The sequence below is a fragment of the Melospiza melodia genome, chromosome 6 (assembly GCF_035770615.1).
Source record: "Melospiza melodia melodia isolate bMelMel2 chromosome 6, bMelMel2.pri, whole genome shotgun sequence".
NCBI classification, from domain to species: domain Eukaryota; kingdom Metazoa; phylum Chordata; class Aves; order Passeriformes; family Passerellidae; genus Melospiza; species Melospiza melodia.
Window position 1 is genome coordinate 24,727,813 of NC_086199.1, and position 24,681 is coordinate 24,752,493.

At 35.9% G+C, this 24,681-nt stretch overlaps 1 protein-coding gene across 6 annotated transcripts in view; it reads left to right on the top strand.

The window, feature by feature from the left end:
- SLC25A21 (solute carrier family 25 member 21) overlaps nucleotides 1-24,681 on the top strand; it is a 231,216-nt gene that overhangs the window by 162,668 nt on the left and 43,867 nt on the right. For 5 of the 6 annotated variants that reach the window (XM_063160346.1, XM_063160347.1, XM_063160348.1 and 2 more), the window contains one exon: nucleotides 11,331-11,414. In XM_063160346.1, the coding sequence (XP_063016416.1) occupies nucleotides 11,331-11,414 (84 nt within the window). Of the gene's footprint in view, nucleotides 1-11,330; nucleotides 11,415-24,681 lie in introns of those variants that run through there. The other variant, XM_063160351.1, reaches the window with a different exon arrangement.

Below are 24,681 nucleotides of genomic sequence, written 5' to 3' on the forward strand. Positions count from 1 at the left end.
CATTTTCAAGAGAGTCTTGAAAAAGAAGGCTAAAATCTGTCCCCTGCACGTAATAAAACTGGAGGTACCTTTCTGCAGACCTTTAAGGTCAGCTTTATTCTTGTAAGGGGTTCAAGCCACAAGTGGATCAAACTTTAGATTTTTAACAAGGATAATTCCAATGTACTCTGCAAAATTTAGGTACAGTAGGCCCTTCTCATGCTTCAGTCTGAGCACCTTTCAGACTCCACAGCAGGGAAGGTTGATTCTTACAAATACTTGGGTCCCTATTTATGTGCACAGACACATATATTGCACAAAGATTATACCCAAAATGAAGCAGCTACAGCTATTGCTAGTATCACATAGCAAACCTCTATACAGCTGGTTCTTTGAAAGCATCATAGCATAACTCAGGAAAAGGATAAATTATGCTGTTCTTTCACAGAGTTGCCTTCCCATTAGCTTATGGGCTAAGAAAAAGAGGATAGGAGAGGGCATGGTTACATGTTGAACACTTACACTTTTACTTATTGCACTCTTAGTTTGACGTTAGACAAGACAGAGAAATTTGCCAGCAAGATCATCATCCTATTCATTTTATATACAAAAATATATATCAAGCAATTACCTATTAATTCTGTATAAACATGAAGACCCACTTTTTTCCAGCAGTCAGTTTTCAACAATCCCATTTTATTTATCAGTGAGCATTCAACAATTCAATAATTCTGTTAGTTCTATCTCTGAATCCATGTAGCATTATGGAGACTTGACTAAATGTGTACATGGAAGAGTTACTGAATGTGGTAAGGAAACAGAACAGTAGTCCCTGAGAAATACTGTGTGGGCAACATCAGAACTGCCTTTTCTTCTTTCTGTTTTTCAGTCCTCAAGCTCAATATCTGAGTCAGATCAGCCATGTTAGCATAGTTTGCCTGCCTGCCTGTCTGCCTGGAGAAGGATGTGAGAAAAAAGCCTTTAAAGACTTCTGTGACTATACAAAATGAAGGCGCTTTTCTAGCTTCCCACTGGTGGTTAGTGAAACAGTGTGTTTTCTGAGATAGACCTCACTGTAACAGAACCTGACAATACTTTCTTGATTTTAATGTTTTCATGAACTCTAAAGGAATAATATACCATTTCTTTTTTAAAAAATAATCTTTTAATCTTTAAAAGGCACAAGGCTGCAAGAAAGCAGTAAAATCTGCTGAAAAGTGTACCCTCCAGACTACTGCACTGATTGCTGCCCACAGACGCTTCACTGAAATCCTCTCTTTTTCAAAAGTTGCCTTGTTTTGTACCTTTAAAATTATCAGCACTTGGAAAAGCCTTGTTAAATCTGAAAGAATTCCTGTTTCCCTTTAGACTTAACAATGTTTCAGATACTGATTAAAAAGGGAACTCTCCCTTTACTCCTGAAGTCGGTAAGAAATATTATGGAAAATTGTGTTAACTCTTGCAAATCCCTCTACAACTATAAAAGTACAAATGAGATCGTCCCTGCTGTTTCAGTCAGGCCTATGAACCTCAGAGCAATAGGATATTTATAAGAAAATTCCAGACATAGCAGTGGTGCCGTGATCCATATGACCCAAAGTTTCCAGTCTTTGTCTATCCTCCTGTCTTTAAGGAAAAACAGAGGGGCGTAAAATGAAAACTTGGAAGATCACAAATCATTGTTATGACTCATTATAATGAATGATTTGTGCATTACTTTCTGGAGTAGTTAGGTTGAGTTCAGGGGAAAAAAAGTAATGCTCCTTTATAATTTTCACCACTTTATGCCAATTTTCAAGCAACTGTCTTTCCTGAAGCAACAATGATCTTTTTTCCACTCCATCCTGGGTAATAAGTGAGTTTTTTCAGCTGGAAGAGTTTGTTGTGATATAAAGGTGCAGCCTTACACGGCTGTTGTCAAGACCCTGCTAGTATTTCCATTACAGCATTATTTTCTATTGTATAAAACTGAGATGTCAAGTACTCAAAGCTGAACTTCAGTAGTTTCAAAAGTGTATTTAAAAATAAGAAAAATAATCTCAATGTGTGGGGCTATTTGGTTCTGCAAAAAAAAAAAATGTATCCTGACAGTTTTGTAGCAACAACTGTGATTCAAAAACAGCTTTGAATAATCAAACTTATTCTTCTGACCTTGGTGTGCAACCTGCATTCCAGATTCTCCTGAGTCTTGTTTAGCATAAGTTTTTGTTGCTAACTGTTAATAGTATGAGTTAGAAAAATAAAAATTAAACTACTGAAGTCTGAAAATAACTGCTGTTTTTCCACGGCATTGAATATATGAAAACTCATTTCCTTTATTTTTTTTCTTATCTTCATACAGTGGATCAATTGGGTATAGTCAAAGGTGTCAAAGGTTTCTTCTTGCTTACTAGGATAAATTTTAGTGTTACACCAAAATTTCTTGAATGTGTCTTTATGTATCTGTGGACTCCAAAAGAACTGGCAAGCTACAATTTGAACACACAGAAAACTTTCCTTAGTGTTAAGTGAATACATTTTTGTTTTGATTTTTACAGAAATGTGCTATTTCTGATTAATTGAATTTCAGAATGCACATTCTCCAATATTTCACTAGTTTTACTATAAGTCACCATGGCAGTGAAAGTCATAGTGCTTCAGAGGAAATTTCATCCTTAACTTTCCTTGTCCTACTATATGTTAAGAATTGCTGAGATCACTCAGCACTGACCAATAATGAATTCCACATAAGCTGTAATACTGGGGCACAGTTGGGTGGGTAAGAGCTGAGTTTCAGTCTTTACCTCAGAATTTCCTTATTTTGCTCATTTAAGTCTGTATGTTTTCTTTCACTTAGCCATACAATTTATTAGGAAAAAAATAATCTGTTTGTGGAAGCAGTACATGCATAGTAGGCAATGTCCTTATTATGTGAATTGGCTATTAGTCATTTAAAGTGGTTTGTCTGTTAATGAGAAAGGGCATGTGTGTTAATGCTTTCAAGTGCAGGATATTTAGCTCCATTTTTCAGCAGTTTTAGTCTAGTTGCATGCTTTCCAATATTTAAAAAATCTTAGCCACAATAAATTAATGAAATTGTTTCCCTTTCAAATATTTTCCAGCACAAAACTAACACTTCTTTCAGCAACTCACAATTTTATTTTGGCTATTTTCCTCTAAAAATGAATTTGGATTTCTATGTTTGGCCATTTCTTTCCTTTGGGAGAAAAGATATTTTTTGTTATCTTTCTTACTTTGACCATAGGGAGTAAGTGTAATGTAGGTTTTGTTGTGGTTTGAAAATTTTTGGTGCTAAATCATTTTAATACCAAAAAAAAGAAAAAATTAAGAATGCATTCAGCTGTGCGGGGATTGATCTCATCAAAGGACTTAAAATGTTAATGAATACTGAAAAGTGTTGAACAACCCACCTAAAAATCCTCCCCCTCCATCTTCATGCCAGAAAGCCGCAAAAATTCTTCTGCCTTCTCTGGAGAGGTGCTGTGAGATTTCCACAACAGACACTGAGATCAAAGCTTTGTTGAGAAAGCTGTGTAGAAGTGCTTGGCCCTTTCTACAAAAATTGTAGAGGAAGAATATTACTTTTTCCAGTAGCATGTAGATCTTTACTACATTTTCTGAAATTGGAATGGTTTTAGAGCAGGGCTTGCTGTTTGTATTTCAGGTATTGTCCAGTAGTGACCAGTAAGGGATCATTTGAAGCCTTTCTATGGCTAATCAGACACGTGTTGGAGTTTACAAAGCTGTGTTGAGATTTGCCTTTGCATCTCTTTGGAGTAATGGAGAATAGCCTTACCATTTAAAGGCAGCAAAATTACTCTTCTAACCTGGTATTACTTAATTGATAGGTGAAATGTTGATAACTACATTTCAATTCTTTAACAATGCTAATTTGCAGAAGCTCAGTAAAGGGTCATAGATCACAGTAGTGTCACAGGACACAAGAATTGCTTTCCAACAAGAGGTCAAGAGAGGACATACATATACATTTTTGTAATAGAAGTTAAACTGAGATAAAAAATTTGAACACTTTTTAAGTAGGCACGTTTCACACTGAAATCAGCCAAACCACATTCTCATTTTTCCCTGAACTGAGACTGCATACATACATGAGACTGCATGTCCTAATATAATTATCATATAATATATGAGTTGTTGTGAAATGTCTTCTAGTCATTAGTTTATATTCCTCATCAGTTTGTCCCTTGTTTCTCTATAAGCTGTTTTGAAGGAAAACATATAAGACTTTATTCAAAACTAATGAAAACCAGATTTCTTCTGTTGATGTCTTAGGCTATGAGTGACTGTTCATACTTAAAATCATACAAATAGCTCCATCATCTCTGGCAATACAAAATTATTCCTTGTGGTGCCATTTTGAATGATTTGTCCAGCTTAGATAAGGCTCAAAAAAGTCCATAGATTTGGGGGGGTTACTTTCACTTAGGAAATAGAGATTACAAAGGTTTCAGAAATAAACCATCACTGTAAAAAACAAAATGCTCTTTTTACCGTTCCTGATTTCTGCACATTCTTTCACCAGTGTAACTAAGTGCCTTACACACAGGAAGATGTAGGGAGAAAACACAAGTAGTGCCTAAATTTGCCTATTGCTTTTACAGTCAGCACATCCTGGCTGATCTTGTTGTGTTAAGATCAGGTGTATTGCACAATCCTTCACACAAAATACTGCGTGATCTTTGAAATAGCTGTCACTTTTATGATCATAGCTGTCATCTAATGCTCAGAACTTGTATCTAGGCAGCCAAAGCAAAGCTTCAGTGACAGAGCCGTGCCTTGTACACAGCCACAGCACTGGCAGAGCGGCCTGCGGAGCTGTTCCTGCTCCGGCAGGACATGTGGATGGGCTTTTCACGCAGAAGAACACTGGAGACACTTCTAGAGGATAATAACAATATGTATTATTTGCAAGTCCTGAGCCATGAGGAAAGGCTGCTACTTTTGAGGAGCTCATAGAACCCCGCAGCTGCCAGTGGTGTCTGGGACCTGGAAACACAAGAGCTTTGCAGGCCCTGGAGGCTGGGGTGAGGACAGGCAGCTCTTGCTGTGCGTGTGCAATAGGTGGGGAGGACTCCAGCCTAGAGCCTCAATCCATATGTCCACTTTGTTGTAAAGGAGTAATTCAAATATTCTCAGTATTTTCATCCGTGGAATAAAATGAAACTCGCACATTCATGAGGTTTCCCGGAATGGTTTTTAGTGTGGAATGAAAAAGTTTTGGTTTTCACTACTTTTGTTTTTGTTGTTTAGAACTCCCTCTCCACACGCACAGTCATTAATGGAATTAGATTATTAAAATATTTATTGTTTGAACTTAGTTTCTGCTGAATTTCTTCCTTGGGAAAACATGAAATTATTCATATATAAGTGCTATGACTACATTTTTTTTGTTATTCTTCTGCAATATTAGCAGAGTAGATCTGCATGAAACAGTTAAATGGATTAATGTGATCTGCTTGTGGTCAAGTTATTTTTTTCATTAATATTTTTTAAAACTACATGTAAAGAAAAATTTCCTTCTGATGTTATAGCTATTGCATGTTTGTCCCATGCACACAATGGAAGAATCAATACAAGAGAAAAAAATCAGAAGAGTTCTTCATTAGTATATTAAAAAAATACAACTTTATTGTCTAAAAAATTAAATAAATAAAAATAAATTTACTGTACTGTGTTCTTTTCCCCACTGATATTTTTGATGGAATGATGTGCTGCTTAGCCTGAATATAAAAGCAAGACAGGAGGGAAAGTCATCTAAAAAAGAAATAGGAAGTACAGGAAAGATTAAGTTGTTCTTCTAGTTAGTGTACCTTTCTCTGGTCTAAGAGTAAGAGTCACATTCAGAGAACTGGCTGAGAGAAGCTGTTTTGTCAGGTTTAAGACTTCACAGTTTTTGTATTTAATGATGTGCTTCATTTAGGGAAAATACTTAATTCCAACAAAATGAAATTAATTGTGATTAATTTTAAAATAATTTTTAGTATTGCTTCACTTTCTATGATTTTGGTTTATTTCTGTAAGACAAATATGAACTGTAAGAAAATTCAGCTACAAAATCTAACTACCATAGATTTGAGACAAATCTATGGCTAGTATGGAGAATAACTGGAATAAGTTCTCTTCTTTACCTGTTCTTTATGTTACTACTTTATTATATTCTTATATGCTTTTTACAGTTAAATAATCATCATAGCAATACTAGAACACTCAAAATATGAACCTCTGAAGTAGCAAAACTTCTATCTTTTGCCTAAAATAATTGGGCTTTTTTTTGTTTGAAAAGTAATATTCAGCTCTTTAACAGCTCCTATGATTTACTATTAAAATAAGTGGCAGAATTATACTCTCAACTTAGTTATTATCCTGTGAGTAACATAAGCCACTCAAAGAACTTGAGCCAAAAAGTGAAATAAATTATATTATTGAGGTCCGTTTTCCAGTCTAAAGTTTTGCATGAAATTTAAGCATCAGTAGATACCACTCATAGTAACACCTGAATAAATGTTTAACTTAACAAATCAAAATATTTTAAAAATATAATGCAGTTATTTTATTTTATTATAAGTATGTTAACTGTTAAATAATGTATATTTATATAAAACTTCAGACTATACATTCTTTTATCAACATATAAGGGTGTGGTAAATACAGCTAGGAGTGTCTGGAATCATGTGAATTACTGAAAGTGCAAAAAAGCTATACACGTTTTCAGTTTTCCAAAGATCATACATTTATTTTAAAGTTGTTTTAAAATTAAAGTTGCACAGATATTTTAATTTCTTTTGTTGTTATGCCACGTAATTTTCTTCTTTATAGCGTCCATATACGTCAGTCAGTGCCCAAGTTTATTTGCTCTGGTACTGCACAAACCCCAGCCATGAATGGAAATGTTAGGAGCTGTATTCAAAACCAAGTAGAAAGTATGATAAAATCCTACTGAGATGTGCAGAGAAGGAAAATACAGCTCAGGCTGCCACTCCTTGGCAAGCACTGCAGCCTGGTATAAAGCTTGGTTCTATGAGTCAGTGTTTTTCTTTCCCTCTGAACTCTGTGGCTGAGAAACCAGTCAGCAGTGCTGCATGAAAACAGCAAGAAATTCTGGAATTTATGCGCAAGGGTCTTTGCAAACCCAGTGGCAAAAATCTGACAAGTCTGGACTGCTCCATATCACACTGTGGTTGTCCTACATAACTGCGTCTTAAATCTCACTATGTGCTTCAATCTAGGTATGAAAATATTGATCTCTTCCTTTTAGATATTAAGATGGCGAAAACAACATCAATATGAATTAGAAATATTTCTCCAGCTCAGATCAGTAAATAAAACAGGGAGGATTTTTAGGTAATGTTGTGGTAAACAGACTTTAAGCACTAAATATCTGGATAATGTAGTAGCAGACGTGCACAAGAAAACTTTGATGAGATATTTAGGAAACATGAACAAAAAATTTAGCAAATTATAGAGGGATGTGAGAGAATCTTTTTCTATAAAGAACATGCATCTATTTGTTCTATAGATATTGATTCTATTAGAAAAGATTACCTAGAGGGCTTTTGCAATAGGAATAGGATCAGAAAAGCATGATCTTGACTGAGGAGTTTATTGAACTCAGAATGAAATGCTGGCTATTAAAAAACCAACAAGGACTGTGAGTTAGGCATTGGAAACAGATGCATGTGTTTGTGTAGAGTCTTGGCTACACAGCATGATGGATCACTTGTTAAATGATAAGTGGTTCAGAGAACTGCTGAAAGAACTCAAGCATCTTCTACATTATGGAATTTCAGGCAGAGCCCATTGAGACTTATTGATCAAGGACTGATATAACCATGAAAAAAATGTTCTCTCTCATGCTAGTAAAATAACAATAATTTGCGTTTATTCTTTTCACAAGCAGAATTTTTAGCGCTGATTAGTGTGGGTAAGTTAAAATATTTTCATGGTTTTAGATCATCAGTTTTCAATGCCTTTTGAACAGACCCCAAAACCTCAAATAGTTTTACATGGTTCCCACTTTTAACATGTGTCTTCTGCAGTGAACAGGGAAGGACACCAATGTTCTCTTCTTAAACATTATCAGGGCACTTTGGTATCTAGTGTAGCTACTGCAGAGGTACTGTTCCTTCAAAGGGTACATGGAAGACCAAGCCCTTTGGACTGCTGCAAGCCAGAAAAAGAAAATGTGATGTCCCTCATGGCATGGGAGATGGATGTGGGAACTGCAAGGGGTCAAGGGGGCAGGCAGTAAATGCCTTGGCTGGTCCCAGGTAGGCAGAGGCAACATGGGATGCAAAGTGCCTCAGTGAGCGTTGGGAGTGCCCAGCACCACAGCATTCTGCCCAGAAAGCCAAGAAGCAGGAAAATGACTGGGGAGTAAAGTTAGCCTGATGCTCATTTTTAAAGTGATAAAGCTTGTGTTACAGTGTCCAGTGACTTCTGACACTTCTTGGATGCTGGTAGTGAGTAGGAGGTCGTCCATCGCAGCCCTGGGAAAGCATTCCTGCACATATGGCTGTTCAGCATGTCACTGAGGGCTGCCTGCCATCACACTTCAAAATTATTAGATCAGAAGCTAGTGCTCCAATGGTATTTAGAGGGGAATTTATCTTTTTTGGTCTAGCAAAAGCTGAAAGGATACAAGGCAGCCATCCAACTTTCAAAAATGCATGAAATTCAGTGGTTTTATAGTGCTTTTAGAAAGGAACGGATTTGAAGCAGAGAAAGCCATTACATATCCCACAGTTGTGTTCATTCCTCTAAACAATCATTAAAAACAGGCCAGGTTTGGGTTTTCTTTAAGGGAATGCTTTAGCTCTTCTCTGTTATTAAGACTACTAATAGAGGCTGCCACTGTTGTCTCCAGGAAAACGAACAAACTTTTTTTTTCAGCTCTTCCCTGAGCTTCTTATAACAAGTGCTGGTCATCAATTAGTTAGTTCATTAAAAAGTTACACATGATTTTATTGAGGCAAGCAATTCTGAATCAAAGAACCCAATTCGCAGATCTAGGTTGAAGCACATAATTGGCATGTATTTTAGAATTGCTGTTAAAGCTGTAAAATAGATTTACTAGGGAAGGAATGGATCCAAAAACCCTACAGGAAGGAATATGTTATTTGTGTGACTCAGTGTAACAAATGGACTCATTTAACTCTAAAGTCTTATCTATATTAAAGCAAATATGTGAAATAAATGTAAAGCTTCTTTGACTTAACTTCTTTAGCAAGAATTTATCCTTCATCTGATAAAACATAAATTACCTACAGGAATATTGCATTTCTTTTGCCATTGCTTACATTATTGCTATAAAAGACGTAATTTTATTGAATCATTTAAATTTAGTTGAGAAGTTGCCAATGTGTAAGCTGTTAAACAGAATTATATAAATATGTTCACTATGTTGTTGAGATCCACTGTGACTCTGGAATTAAAGCCCCAGCTCAACAAACAGTTTTGCATGCATGATTTAGTGGGGAACCTTACACACATGCAAGTAGGACATTGCTGAGCATTTGCAGAGTGAAAGAGACCAAAGTGCATTATTCAAAGGGTGCTTTAGAAACAGTGATACTTTTTTGAATTTACAAGGATGCCAAATCTTGAAACTTGAGAAAAAGAGTTTGGTTTAAGAAAATGTTGTTTTTAAATACTTTGAGAAAGTATGAGGTGAGTTTTTGCAAGTTTCCTTTAAGAAAAAGAAAGACGTTTTTAATTTTGAGTTGAGGTGTATGAACAATCAAGTCTTAAATGTATTAAAATGTGCATAGAAACTAGGTTCTGTTATAATTTGGATTGCTTGATTGCCACAATGTAAAAGCTTCTGTAGCTGGTATTGCTGTTGGACTATGCTGATGGCATTGAGGCTTTTTTTTTCAACTATTAGCCTTCCCAAGGGATCTTTTCAGACAAAATGTTATGCACCAGCTCTATTTGAGTGTAAGCCTATTGAATAGCATTCTTCTTTCTGCCAACTTGGCAGCAAGTTCTTGTGCTAATAAAAGAGGTTACCCCAGATAGAGATCCCAGATGTGCCTGAACTACTTTTATTAGGACTATGGAGGGACTCAGTGTTTCCTTCTGACTGTTTTAAAAAAGGTGTGGGCTTGCCTTCATAATTGCCCAAAGAATTGCATCACTCTAATTTTTTTCCTCAAATTGAAGAAAATTTTAGCTGTGTTAGCACAGAAATACTGATGTTCAAAACAATGAATGCCTTTTGCCACAATGCAAATGTTGACTTGACCTTGGTGAATTCTGTGAGAGAGGGGAAAATTGCTGCTTAACCTTGAGTTAAAAATGCCTTGATTCGTTATCTCATTTAAATGAGATCCAGTATCGTGATCAGAATGAGTAACAATTGATGTTCCTCAGAACAGCAGTGTACCTGTGGCAAGTGGTGTACTTGACTGTAATATGAATTATTCCTTGAAGCCAGGAATAAAAACCAGTATAGTGATTGCCTGATGTAAGGCTGTTTTAGACTGGAATTGCCAACAGCAATATTCTTTTTATTTTTTAGTGCTATTTGGTAATCAGCAGTTTAAAAAGAAGTTATGTTGCTAAAAATTAATCTAATTATCTCCATTCTATTTACTTGAATGTGCCAGCTGCAGTTTTTTAACTGAAAGAAATAGGATCCTCTATCTGAGATACTTAGTAAAATAATATAGTTTGTTAAATCACTGTTGCTATCCATAAATCATAACAATAAGAAATTTACAATCTTAAATCATAATCTTGAGTTTCCTTTCAAGGCCACAAGCTTCATGTTGAAATTTTTATTGTTGTCAAAATTTGAATAGAGAAAATAAGGTTTCAATTAGAATAATTCATAGCTTGCTTTTATTGTTCATCTTGTTATTGAGTTATGAAAAATGAATGGTTCTCTAATATCTGCTCATGTCTCTGTTTGATTTTTGTTGTAATTGTGTCAGATATAAAAATGAGCAACACACGATAGTATTACATTCCAGATTTTCAAAAGCAGGGTTTGACTCAAACACTCACATTAGTTTCAGTGGGCTTTGGATCAGGCACAGGGTTAACAGCTTATTTTTCAAACAACTAGAAAGAGGTGTAAATGTCAAAGGTGATAGCTATACTGTGAGTTCCATAAACTACAAAAAAAGTTACTACTAAAGCTTTACTTTTCCTTGGTTTAACAGCTTCTATGAAAACAGTGTTAATAAGTATATCAGGAACAGTATATAATAATGAATCAGTGACATAAAAAAACCTTTTAAAACTCCTTTTATATAATAATTGGAAAGTTAAAAGTGACTTAAAATCCCTGACTTCTCATGCTGTGATGTAAATTGTATTTTTTTTAGGTTCCAAATTCAAAGAGGGAAAACTGATCCAACCAGTTACAAGAGCCTGGGGGACTGTTTTAGGACTATTTTCCAACGAGAAGGGTAAGAGTATATGTTTTTAAAATTGTCAATTTTATGCAACCTTTCTTAATCACCCATTTTCCAGACATTAGATCCTCTTTATATTCCACTCTTCTTTTTGCAATTGCAAGAATTTGGCAAACGTAGTCTTACATAACGAGCACAACTTGAAAAGACTTGATTAGTCTAAATTAGACTCACAATGCCATTTTTGGTTATTATAATATGTCAAAGAATGCACAGCTGCAGCGAGACGCTGGTGCAAACCCTGCTTCAGCACTGGAGCAGGATAGGATGGCTGCATCAGTGTATTCCTGTATCTTCACTCACGTGTCTCGTCCTGGTTTAGTAAGCAGCTCGGGCTAAGCGTATCACTTGTTTACAAGCTCTGATGAAATGGCATTCCCAGTTACCTGTGGGACACAATGTTTGCAGGACCTGTGTAAGCAAAATTCCACAGCTTTTCAGTTTGACAGAATATGGCAAAAGCAGGTGTGTTCATCAGTTTACTTGAATCATACAGGCGTCATAAGGTACAGCTGCTCTAAGCCTGAGCTCTTCTAAGGGACTTGGGTTCTGATCCAGAAAGGCATTTAAATATAGGCTTAATTTTATGAGCAGTCCAGTTAAAGCCAGTGAATGTAATGGGATCAATCATATGCTTAAAGTTAAGCCTGTTATCCACAGGAGCTCTTTGGAAGCTAGCCTTTAATCAAGGTAACTCTAATTAGTAAAACCCAGCTTTGAGTAGCTGGCAGGCTTTCCATAGACTTTTTTAATACCATAGCAACCCAATTTTTTTTTTTATCAGTATATCACAGCAACAATTTGGTTGGAAAAGACCTCTGGATCATGAGTCCAACCTAAATATTTATCAAAATGGAACAGCTCCTGTATGTAGTGGCACAGATGCTGGGTATGGAGGCAGCATAGGTGCAGTGAGACATTGACTTCTTGCATCCCCAAGCTGCACTGGAAAAACAGAGGTGAGATAAGCAGTGAAAATTAATAACTAGACCAGTTTTGTTTCTTGCAGTGAGATTTAGCTAAGCTAAACTACCTAAGCACATCCATATAGAGCCGGATGGTTTGAAATGAGAAAGTAGGGACATACAAAGAAGTTTCATTATGATATTGGAAGAGGAAGTTGTCACAGATGCCCTTATTAGTTGCAAATTCATTTTTGTTGAGAGGTTAATGTTGTGGTTTTTCACAACAAAAGACATTAAAAAGTTAAAAGCTGAAAAGATTCCACACAAATGATAATCTGTGGCTTCTGAGGTATTCTAGGCTGAGTTAATGTTAACTTGTGTTGCTTCTCGAAAGAAAACTACTGAGATATTATTATTTATGATAATGTAGAACTATTTTTAAATAGAAAACTAGTATAGAATAGAAATATTCGAGTCAGTGAGTGTGAAAAGAGTGTTTATCTCATCCCAATTCACTAGTATTTTTCATATCTGGAGAAAGAGTCTAAATCAAGAGACACTTTCCAAGATAATTCACTATTTTTTTCATTCATTGGTTTTTTCCTATGGAACTCTTGTGCCCTGATACTGGAAATAAACCAGAATATATTTAATGTTTGTAACAAGTCAGGAATCTGTGAGAAGGAAAAAGAAGATGATTACATGAAAATATTATATATTTAAATCACAGTTTAGCAATGGATTGCATCAAATTTCTGTTGGGCAAGAGCTAATACAGAGTTTTATAGAGTCTGTTTCAAAAACAGTCAATACTCAATTCAAGCAGTCAATACAAGCAGTCTAAAAGAAAATGTCATGAGTACCTGTTTTTCTCCAGGAAGTTAGACAGAGGCAGAAATTCACATTGAAAGACATCAGTAGTAAGCACTAGGAAAAAAGAATGAGATAAAAAAATCTCAGATGAATTATAATGTTAGATTTCAGATAAAAATAAGAAAAGAAATCAGTTAATCCTGAAAAACCTGTATGACTCCATGAGTCTTTCATTCCTGTCTTCACAAGTTGTCTGGTTTTCTAGAGCATGGGGATTACGACAGCTGTGTAGGAAGTGATGGTGGAATGTGAATTATTTTAGTTTGTGGAAACCTTTAATCCTGATGACCCATTCCTCATGTGGCCACAAAAATATGCAGAAGAGAGCCCCAAGAAAGGGCTTCACATTTAGGCACTAAGCAAACAAAATCTGTTTATGAGGTGTTCAGACTCAGGTGTGTAAGTCTGTGAGGGTATAAGAAACTCATTTATGCCCCATGTTTATTTCATATTGGCAATAGGAAACACCCCCAATGGTGTGTGGCATTTTCTGAAGATATCTAAATATCTAAATCTATAAAGAGTTTAGGCATAAACTAAAATGAAAAGAGCTAAACTAAATGAAAAAGGGTTTAGGCATTTTTCTTCAGCACTCTGAATTCCCTTTTGGCATCTGTGATTTTATGTTAAATTGACTAAAAAAAACCCTAACTAAATAAAGAAACACAGTGGGAAAAGAAGTGTTACTAATGGCCTGTCCCTGAAAATGTTTACATTTGAGAATATTGCTTATGCTGATTTGTACTTATATTTTTCAGTAGTAGCAACTAAGGTAAGCCAAAATGTCAAAGCCCAGTTCAGGTGAGACGCTTCATTGTGCCTTAATTTTCTGACCTTGTTATGTTGAGGTCAAGTATGCAGAGTCAGCCTAGGAATTATTTATTTTTATGAACACATATGTAAATGATTCATTTGCTGCAGTGGTTCTTACTGAAAATCAACCAGTGCTATATTGCTACAGTATCACTGGAGCAATCTGGTAATTTCATGGAAAGCTTCATCACAAATAACTGCCAGAATTCTTTAACCATCCCTCTGATTTTGTCCTCATTACAATGGAAAGAAGAGAGGAAATAATTGTCTAATCATTAACAGAACAGTGTCCATTTCAAAGAATCAGAAAACTCCTTCATCGTTACAAAACACTAGAAATCTTTAAACAAAACAAAACAAAAAACAGCAAACAAACAAACAAAAGTAAAACAAACCCCAAAACAAAAAACTAAACAAACAAAAAACCAACAGGAAGTTCTACAAAAACTCCCTTCCCCCAAAATTTAGAGTATCTCTTAAACTGGAAATACATTTTCTTCATGGAAAATTAAATTCTTCAAAGAAGGATCCATCCCTTGAACTCTTTTCTTGTCTTACAAGAAAATGGGAGCCACAAAACATAAAATTTAATTGAGACTCACTAAACGAAGGCTCAGTTGAGCAGACCATTAAAGGTCACATAACTTTCTTTTAAAGGGAGGCAGAACTATTAACTTCAGGGATTTTGTGAACTTGTTTTGGGAGCATCCAGTCACTACTAATTACATAGGAGCTGCAGTGGTGGGAATCCTCTCAGGTGATGAGCAGCCTCTGCTCAGCTGGATTTGCTAGGAGCTGTGCAGTAAAGGTTCTCTGGTTTCACTTATGAGATGATGCATGAATTGACAGATCTTTGACAGTGAGGTAAACCCACCAGGAGCATGTCTGTTTATTGAGGAGTGACAGCTTTATAGCCAACATAAAAATAATCTGATGCTTATTGGGAAAAATGTTTTGATACAGGATTAACTCAAAGCATTATTAGAGAAAACTTTTCATTCTCTGTAGATCCTACAAATAACGTTAGATTGTGTTAAATGACTGATCATTATACCATCATGATCTTTACTGCATTTGTACTCACTTGCTTTTTTTTAGATAGTGACTTAAGTTGGAATTTGAAATGTAAGAATAAACCAATGTTCTAGCTGAATGTATATGTTGTATCTATATTAAAGACACATGGTGTTGTGTCTCATATTAAGAATGGAAAATTATGCCCATCTGCATTGTCTTAATCTGCAGTTACAGCATTAAAATGATGGATGCTTTTATTTCAAGTCTGTAAACAACTTTGTTCTTATAAACTTGGATTTTCATGGGCTCATAATTTTAACAGTAAATGTCCTGGGTTATAGTTGGATATTTTTGGGACACTCAGTCAAGAAACCTGTTACTTTCTCATTTGTTAACTTGCCTGAAACAGGAAGGGTAGTAGTGTTCTGTATTCCAGTTTTATAATCCAATGCTTCAATAAGTTATAATTTAAAGTGCTTGTTAGCCTTTCTTAGAGCTAGATGGTCCTGGGAAAATGCAAAACACAATTGTCATTAATTTGAGACTTCACTACTTCTGCTGAGTTATTTGATTATTTATGTTTAATTTGCTTTGGGAAGGAGCAATTACCTCCACATTTACACAGTCCAATAGCTTTATAATTATTCCTGTCTTGTTCTCAGCACCACCTTACCTCTCTTGTACCTATAATTGTCTGTATGACCACACACACACCTCTTTTTTAATAAGCAGCACCCTGAGTCATACGTTAATGGGGTTATAAAGCTGCACAAAACTTGTCAGCTCTGGGTGGAGTATGTGGGAGAGCAGCCAAGACTAAGCAGGAGCTGGATGAGTGCAGAGTCATCAGCAAACATGCAGAAGCTGGAGGGCTCCTGCTCAGTGTGATATCAGCGATGATGCAGCAATTAAGGAATTTGCTAGCACTCTCCTTTGTCCTGCCTTGTATGTCATGGTGACAAGTGTTGGAGAGACTGCAGCAGCGCTCTTGAGGCCTGGCTTTCCCACCTGGCTTCAGAGGACACTCTGCTGCTGCTAGATGCCAGCAGGTCAGGGAAGGAAGCTGGCAGAGCTGGCAGCCATGCAGGCAAGCACCAGTCTCTGGCACTCACCAACATCATCACTGACCATCCCTGCTCCCAAATAAGGGTTGCACAGGATACAAATACTGAAATTTCCAGCCCGGTAGGCATGGCATTGTCAGTCATGCCAAAAATCCCTTTTCCCAGTGTGCATTTATAAAGGAGAGATTAATTTCAGCTTTCTAGAGGCATAAATTCTTGTGGTATCAAAAGACCAGACTTAAGGCTCTGCTTTCAGTGCTCTGAGGGAAGCAGAAGTTGCAGATTAAGATGTTATTTCCCACACACACAGAGCTATCTGCCCCACTCCTTAGTTTCTCGTTAGCACTTCAGACCAGCAGAAGCAGAAATGAACTTGGACCCATGACTGCTTGCTGCATTCAAGAATCTTATTTCTTAGTAGAGACTCACCTACACTGACAGTTTCAGAAACTGTGATCTTGCAAACTGAAGCACCGGTACCTTTTCTGCCTCCCCTTCAGCAACAGTAACTTCCATCTGAGCACTGAAGAAAGTCTGCTAGCATTTGTACTTCAAGAGAAGAAAAATCTATATATAGATCCATCTCTCTCCTAGTCCTACTGGCCTGTCTCACACTTACAGACTCATAATACTTGTACCAGCCTTGGTAAGGTGAGCCTGAATATAGTAAAAAAAAAAAAGCACTACACCACCAAAATGTCTATCTGTATATTTCCTGATGCATCCACATAGTTAATAGTATGTTGCTAATTTTTCTTCTTTTCATCTGTCATGTTGTAGAATTATTCTGTGGATTACATTATTCTACATTGGCATCTTCTTGTCATACTATTTTGTTTATTGCAGACTTCATTAAAAACCTGTAATTTAGAGTATCAGAAATAATTACCACATTCCTTTGTGAAATAATATAATCCAAAATGTAAAGTGTCAATTGAGTTTTATAAAAAATTGTTGAATTGAAAATTCTAATTAAAGCTATAAAGGATAATGTAGTGGCTTAAATGTGGAGCATGTGTTAAATCTGCTGGCTTTCATGAATAAAATTAATGTCTTAGGGCTGAATCTTTAAACCCTTGTTCTTGCTTTGCACATCTTTAAAGGAAGGCTCAGTTTTAGAAAAGCTAGTATTTGTAAATTTTCAGGGAGTGTGGGCTTGCAAAGTTTAGGTACAGACATAGCAAATTCTCATAGTACATAATTAATTTTATCAACTGTTTAATCTGTACATTTATTTTTGAACACAACACTCCTCAGCAGGTGCCCTCATGCCTGTGCAGTTTGGAAGAAAGAATCTACATGGCCCTGTGGGACGTTGGTCTCATATATCTGCAGTGAAAGAAAAACAATGCCTTAGCATAGACTAGGTGTCCCTCAATCAAAGAATTTCAGAATTTCTTCTGGCTAATTATAAGTGTTGCTTCTTCATAGTCCATGACATATATATGCAGAGTGATAGATCTTTCCCTAAACCTGTTCTTATGCCAATTACTGTCACTTTACCCCTTGGTCTACATGGACCTATGTGCAATATCTGATCTTACCGTTTTCAGTTTCATTTCCTTGTCTCTGTTTTATCTGGACTTATGTCTTAAAACCAGAAATTTTATTCTTACTCTGAATGGGTGCTGAGACATAAAATTTAAATTATGGTATAGCCTTGAATATAGTAATCATAGAGACTACTTTCAAGATTAAAGGGATGCATAAAATTTGACTGGCAGAATTTCCATGATCATTTACTTTAACATATTGACTTATATTATATCAAAAGGTTTTAGATCAAATATGGCCACAAAGAAGACATCTTTTGTGTATTTATGTGAAGGTGATGTGCATTAGGCTTTCTTTTGTATATAGCCAATTCTTAATCCAGTGCCAACAGTTCTAAGTGGCTGGATGCTTTTGCAACACTAGTGAGTCACAAAATAAAGATGATAATTATTCTTTAAACCAATGGGTCTCAAAACACTTCACAGAAGAAGGAAGTACCATTATCTCAAATGTACAGATGGGGATATTGATTTGTGAAGTGCGTCAAGTAGAGTCAAGTAGATCTGGATCAGAACATGCCCACAGGTGGTTCTCACAGAGCAGCCTGATAGCATGTTGCTTATTTGGCCCCTTGTAGCCCCTTAATATCAAAGCTCTGAGGAACACGTGTTGGACACAAAATTGCATTATTTGATAAAGGTTCAGTATCAATAATTGAGTAGTTTTCTGGAGAATTCATCGGCAGCTCATTTTATGAGGTAGCTGTCTGAGAGCAGCCGTGGATGTAGCGGCAGGTTCAGGCCTGAAGCTGGATCTCCTGAGTGCAGGGCGAGCTCCCTGCCCCACAGCCCGCACTGTCTCCAGAGTCAGCCGTGTTTACTGATGTTACTGTCATGAGGTTTTCATCATCCCATTCAGGGAAGAATTCTCTGCTCCTGACTGGAGGTTCCCTACCCCCATCTTCATATGTTAACACTTGAAAACATAAAAAAATGGCTTTGGAATGTGAAAAACTTTATGTGTGTAGCTGTCTGAAATACAGTGAAGTTACGGTGGTGTAACTAAGGGCAGCATTTGACTAACCACATTTTTATTACTGGCGGACACACATTTTACTTGCAAAATTTAATCTGGTATACATGGCAATGCAGTAAACAAGAACACTCTTTTAAAGAGAATAATTTCTGAGAATCATGTGCTTTTAAGATGAAACACATGCTTATTTATTTCCTATAGGAACAAAACACAATAAAATCATGTAAATCTTAAAAGCATCTTAGAAGTAAACAGGCCAGACAGTAACTGACATTAGTTGTTTTCATTTGCTAAGGCCACTGGAGGTACACTCACATTGGGTGTAGGATCTTCATTTTGTACAGGTTCAAGTTGTTGTATTTTTTTTCAACTGTTTTCATTATCGTGTAGTTTTAACCTTAAAGATATGATTTCTCACATGTCTTGTTTTCTAATACTATAATATAAATAGAACTCATGATAACATTAGTATTTATAGCAGTAGCTCCCTGGAATCAGATGACTGCGTCATAAGATGCTTATGTTAAAGAAGTAAAAAGATACCTACAAGAATTGTTTCAGTCCCTTTTAATCTATCTACTCAGAAGGTCAATGGAATTAAATTGTTTAATCCGTATTATCTTAACATTCAAGGATATTTGTCATTTTGCTACATTATGTTCCTGATGTTTTCAAACACCATGTTTAAATAGATCAGTGTGATAATTGTGCTTATAATAAACCTTCTATTAGATCTAGTATGTAGAAAACACCATACTGTGCTTTATCATCAAATTCACTGAACGTGTTTAAATTCTCTGAAAGTGAAGAATTTGTCTGCCAAATTGGGTAGCCCAGGAAAATGGCCATGAATTTCTCCTGCTTCAGCAGCTGGGTCAGTGTGAAAGACTGCCATGTTTCAAGGGGTGAGCTGCTGTGCCATTCCCTGGTGCTCCAAGCAGGAGTTTAGTGCTTCTGGCACCCTGATGGGGACATTTCTACCTGGCACTGCTCCCCTCACTTCAGGCAGGGACATGGTGCTGCCTCTGAGCCCTGAAAGCTGCGTGCCTGGGCGCTGCTGAGCTGGGAGCCACCTAGAGTTGGAGAACTGGCAAGAGCTCGTACCAGGCTGTGCCATACGTGTTGTCCCCCTCCACGGCTTCCTTGGCTCCCCCAGGGCTGCGTGAAAATTTCAGCCAGCGAGAATTTTTCAGGCCAGGAACCGAGGAACCAAGTCCTCTCAGAGTTTAGTTACAGCCAGGGCTGCATATCCCCTGAACAAAGATTTCAGGAATTACTGTTAAATGGCAAATTAAGCTTAAGCCATACTTTTGGATCATGCTGCTTTTTGGGGATGTGTCCCTAAAAATCTTGCTTGTTCTGAAATGATATCTCTTTAGTGCCATTAAGTCTCCAGAACTGAAACCTGTATTTAAAACATGAGAAACTGATTCAAACCAGGATGCAGAGATGGGGGGGGACTGTGTCTCAAATCTGAGCTGAGGCAAGGCTCTCATGCCCAGTTACAGGCAGATAAAAAAATCTGAAATCTATCTGAAAACTCTTTCTTACCAAAGGAAAAAGCTCTGAAATTTGATGATTGTCAGTAGTCAACTCCAAGAATTAGCTATTTATCAGTTATTTAAATCTAGCCATTGCATTTAACATTTCATTAACACGGTAGAGGAGGCATCATGAGGTGCAAAATTAATTGCAGGTATGTGATGTGTTTCTTTAAAAGTCAAGTAGTTATTTACTTCTCTGTAATTTGGGCTTCTGTTAGCTATTATTTGATAACCTCTTCTTTAAAATAAAAATTCCACAGTATGAAGGGGAAAAAAAAGTGACCAGAGAACAGATAAATCATTTTTATGTCCTTAGAACAGCTGACTTCACACTTTTATTACATTGTTTGAAATAGCATCGTTTCATCTGGAAGGAATCAGTTTAAAATGTGATTGTCAACACAACAAAACCAGCTTTCTGTTTAAAATGGCTGCTTGTGAAGCTTAGAACTACACTTTTGCCAGGATTTTCTTTACAGACTTTAGTTACTAGAACCAAGAGATTTTAGATGGGATGTTCACAGGAAATACCTGGCAGACAGCATAAAATGCAAAGTAAAGCATTTTTATTTTAGTTGTAGAAAGCATGCCTGTGAAAATGAGCAACAGTGTTTTAGGTCAAAAGCTTTGTTTTTCAAATAAAAGTTTCTAAGCTGTAGTTTGAAGTGGGTGAGAGAAAAAGTTCTCATTAATTTTTTTGTGTCCTGACCTAAGTAACCAAACCATGTACACTTAGCATATTTCTTAGACTATATCTCATACTTATTTATAATGACACTATTATATCTCTGTCTAATCTGAGTGTCTTTACCTCATTTAAATTCATTTCTTTACTGGCTATGTCTGAAAACACAGCTTCGTCTCTTTTATACCAATCCTTTTAATTACTATAGTCCAAAATTTATTATTTGTATGTAACTTAGACTGATTTGAATAACTAAAATTTTTACATCTGTAAAAATACAGATTAAGACTCTATGCCAAATCAAGTACTTTATTCAGTGATAAAACATTTTCACTTCAGAAATAACTGAGCTCTTTACATAATATACATTTGCTCATTATTTTAACTGTAAATTACAAAGCTGTAGTAAGACTATGACAAACTATTGGATTAAGTAGAATTTTTTCAATAATCATGGCTTTCTTATTTTCAGGGTAGATTAACTGCATATTACTTACAATAGTTTTAGCAACAATTTTGTATTATTAAAAGTGGAGGTCTCTTCAGTTTTTTTTTCCTAGTAAATTACTTTGTTTTCTTTTTTAATGTTGGAAGTTAAAATGCATTATATGAGAAACTTCTAAAACACATCTTTGTTAGGAAGGCAGTCTTTTTGCTGTTGAGCCATAGAGCTGCCATGGCAGCAGTAACTGCTGGGTAAGCTGATCATTCATCCCTGACACCACCACCAGCCCTCTTCCCTTTGCAATGTTCTTCACCCAAACTGAAGTCTTCCTGTGTATCATGCTTCACATTCTGAAAGAAATTTAGTAATCCAGATGTTGAGATTATCCATGCTTAACCATAAATATTCCTTCAAAACAGTGTGCCAAATCAAAATAAAAAGGCAATGTAAATAACTACGAATATTTGACAGCTACATAGATTTTCCATGGAATGCATCTTAAATAAAACAAGATAAAATGGAATTAGCATGTAGTATGGAAATATTTTAGAAGAGTATGTTTCTGTATAATGCTAACTCATAGTTCAGGGCACATTGCACTCCGTATGACTCAGAGAATCGAACTGTGAAAAATAAATAGTTTATTTTGCTTGTTATGTTATTGGCCCTGTCAAAGAAAATAAAATTCTAATTACATATAAGGTTGGGGTTTTTTTTCATTTTCATGTTCTTTGCTTATGCAACTTACGGCATGCTGTGGTTTTTTACCCTGTAAATATCAAAACTAGCTTTAATGCAATAAAAATAGTTTTATTTCATTCCAAAACTGTCTACATCGAGTGTAGTGTGTGTCTAACACGCTGCATCTCCTTGGAGGAATGCATGCACATAAGCCCAGATAAACTGCACCATTGCATTCTGTCTATCCAGCAGGAGAGCCGCTTTCACTGCGAGCCAGCAGGCACTTCAGAGTCAGTTTCTGAAGTTTTAAGCAGCATATGAGGCATTAATTCTGACTGAAGCATTGGCTCCAGTTATGAATACAAGATCAATTCTGATGGGGTTTTTTATATAGCTTGCCTTCAGTGTTTGTCTATTTTTGTGTATTTTAGCTCTGCCTGAACTTGCCTACACGCTGTTTTGTAGCTGACTATCATACACTAAGTGTCTCAAAAAACAGAATTATTTTTTAGGGTTTATTTCATTCTGAAAAATTGAACTTTTCCATAATAAATCAACACCTCTGAAGCATAGGAATTAGGTAGCCAAACCCAATACTTCTCTTCACTGTTCTCTGTAGAGTTAAACTCTGTGGCTGGGATAAATGCTTCGACAATCCTGCTGCCTCCTAATCTACATAGGGGCTCAGACCAGTTACCATTAAAACATTTATTAATTAAACTATTTTTTTGTAATTTTAATCTCACACAAACTAACTTTATATCCTGACTTAAGAAATTAATTTTGATAAATGTACCTTCTTTAATTTGTAAAACCCTTCTTGCAATAAATTATATATTCCATTTATGTCTTAATTCAACTATTTTTCTGTATAAAATACTTCATCAAAAATATCTTAAGTATTTTAAGAGCTGATTTTCTGCACTACATTTATGGGAAATATCATCTATCTTCAATCTGATTTACCATTTAGTATATAGGTAGTATTTATTCTTTTGATTGCTACTGTGATTTAGACGACTAAATCTGGCCTAATTTTTGTGGATAAAATTGAATTACTAGCTAGTTAGCATTTCAGATTTTGTTTTAAAATATTCTCACATATATGTCTCCGTGTCTGAAAATGCAAAATTGTATACTTGCATAATATTTGGATTTTCTTATACCTATTGGGTTACACCATATTAAAATACTTCATCTCATTTTTTTCATACTTCCTTAATAAATGGGTAATTTAATTTAAGCATCAAATTCACTTAGGTTTTCTTTAAGAAGTATGTAAAAGGACAAGCCAAAACTTTCAGTTACATTTTAGGAACTCCTGTGCAAATTAAATACAGGAAATTAAAAGGAAAAATAAAATATCTCTGACCACTTATGTTGATAGTTGCCCGTAATTAATAACTTTCAAAGTTGTAATAGAACAACAAGAAAAATGAGTGTATTTTTGTACAAATAGCAATTTTCTTCTACTTTCTTCAAAATTTTATAATTATAATTGTATCTAGTGTTACATAAAGAAAAAGGGTAAATGTCAATTTATTATGTTCCTGAAAACAATTGTATTGGTTTAAAAGGTGAAAACTTGGCTAGTGAGCAGTTTAATATAGGGAAAGTTGCAAAATGCTAGGAATCAGTGGCAGGAAAGTTTTCTCAGCATCCTGTTTGGGAAAATGCAGTTTTTAAAGTAGATCTTTCTAAGCCACTGTGAGGGAATGCTTGGAATTTTGTCTTTCTACTGAAAAGGATTGGTTTTCCCTTGATTGTCATCAGTTTGCTAGGTTGTCCTGCTATTTAAGCTATTAAAGACTGGTGTGCTGCTTGGTCTCAGGTGATCCATAAAAAGGAATGAAGCCTTGGGAAGGTAAACCACCACCAGACTGGCTCGGTGTATCAGCCTTCCATGACGGAAGCTCTTTGTTGAGAATTGTTGGCAATTCCAGCAGTTTCCAACCGAAGATAAGAGCCAGCGTTCTCAGATAATGCCCTCGATCACACACCTGATGACAGACTCCTGCATGCAAGTTTTTTCAGGTGCTATGTTTGCTCAGTAATCCTTCAGTGCCAATCTTTTCTAAATGGTGAGCAGGTCCCATCAGTAATGGACATCAGCCATTAGGCTCGTAATATTTGTCCTAGATCAGGTTTCAGCTTTGTTACTGCACTATGATGAATGGATGCTGTTATGCTCTAAGAAAATAAGTGCTATAAATTTAGCAGTCAGTACTAAGTGAGGTGGTACTTTAGGGGCCTGATTCGCATCCTTCTGAAGTCAGTGGAAACTATTCTGTTGGCTAAAGCCTTTATAGCAATTTTTTTTCCCTTTTAAGGAACACAACCCAGGGCTGCCATTAAGATACGGTTCTTCCTTCCTTCCTATATGCAAGTTTGCACCTAAACAGTAATTTTATGGGAGCTCTTACTTTACCTGTGATTAATGCTGATTTTCTGTGCAAATATTTGGATTAAATGTGGAGGCATAAAGAGAATTTACCACAGGACTTGAAAGATCACTCATGAGCTAATCAGAAATAAGATCGAAGGGCTCAAATCTTCATACAGTATTTCTTAAAGATTTTATTTCAGGATCATCCCAGTAATTCCTACGCCACGTTTTGAACCTTGTGCTTTGATTTATAGCTTTCTTTGCTTATTGACACTATACTGGAAGCTTCCTTGAATGAAGATGAAGTTTAAAAATTATT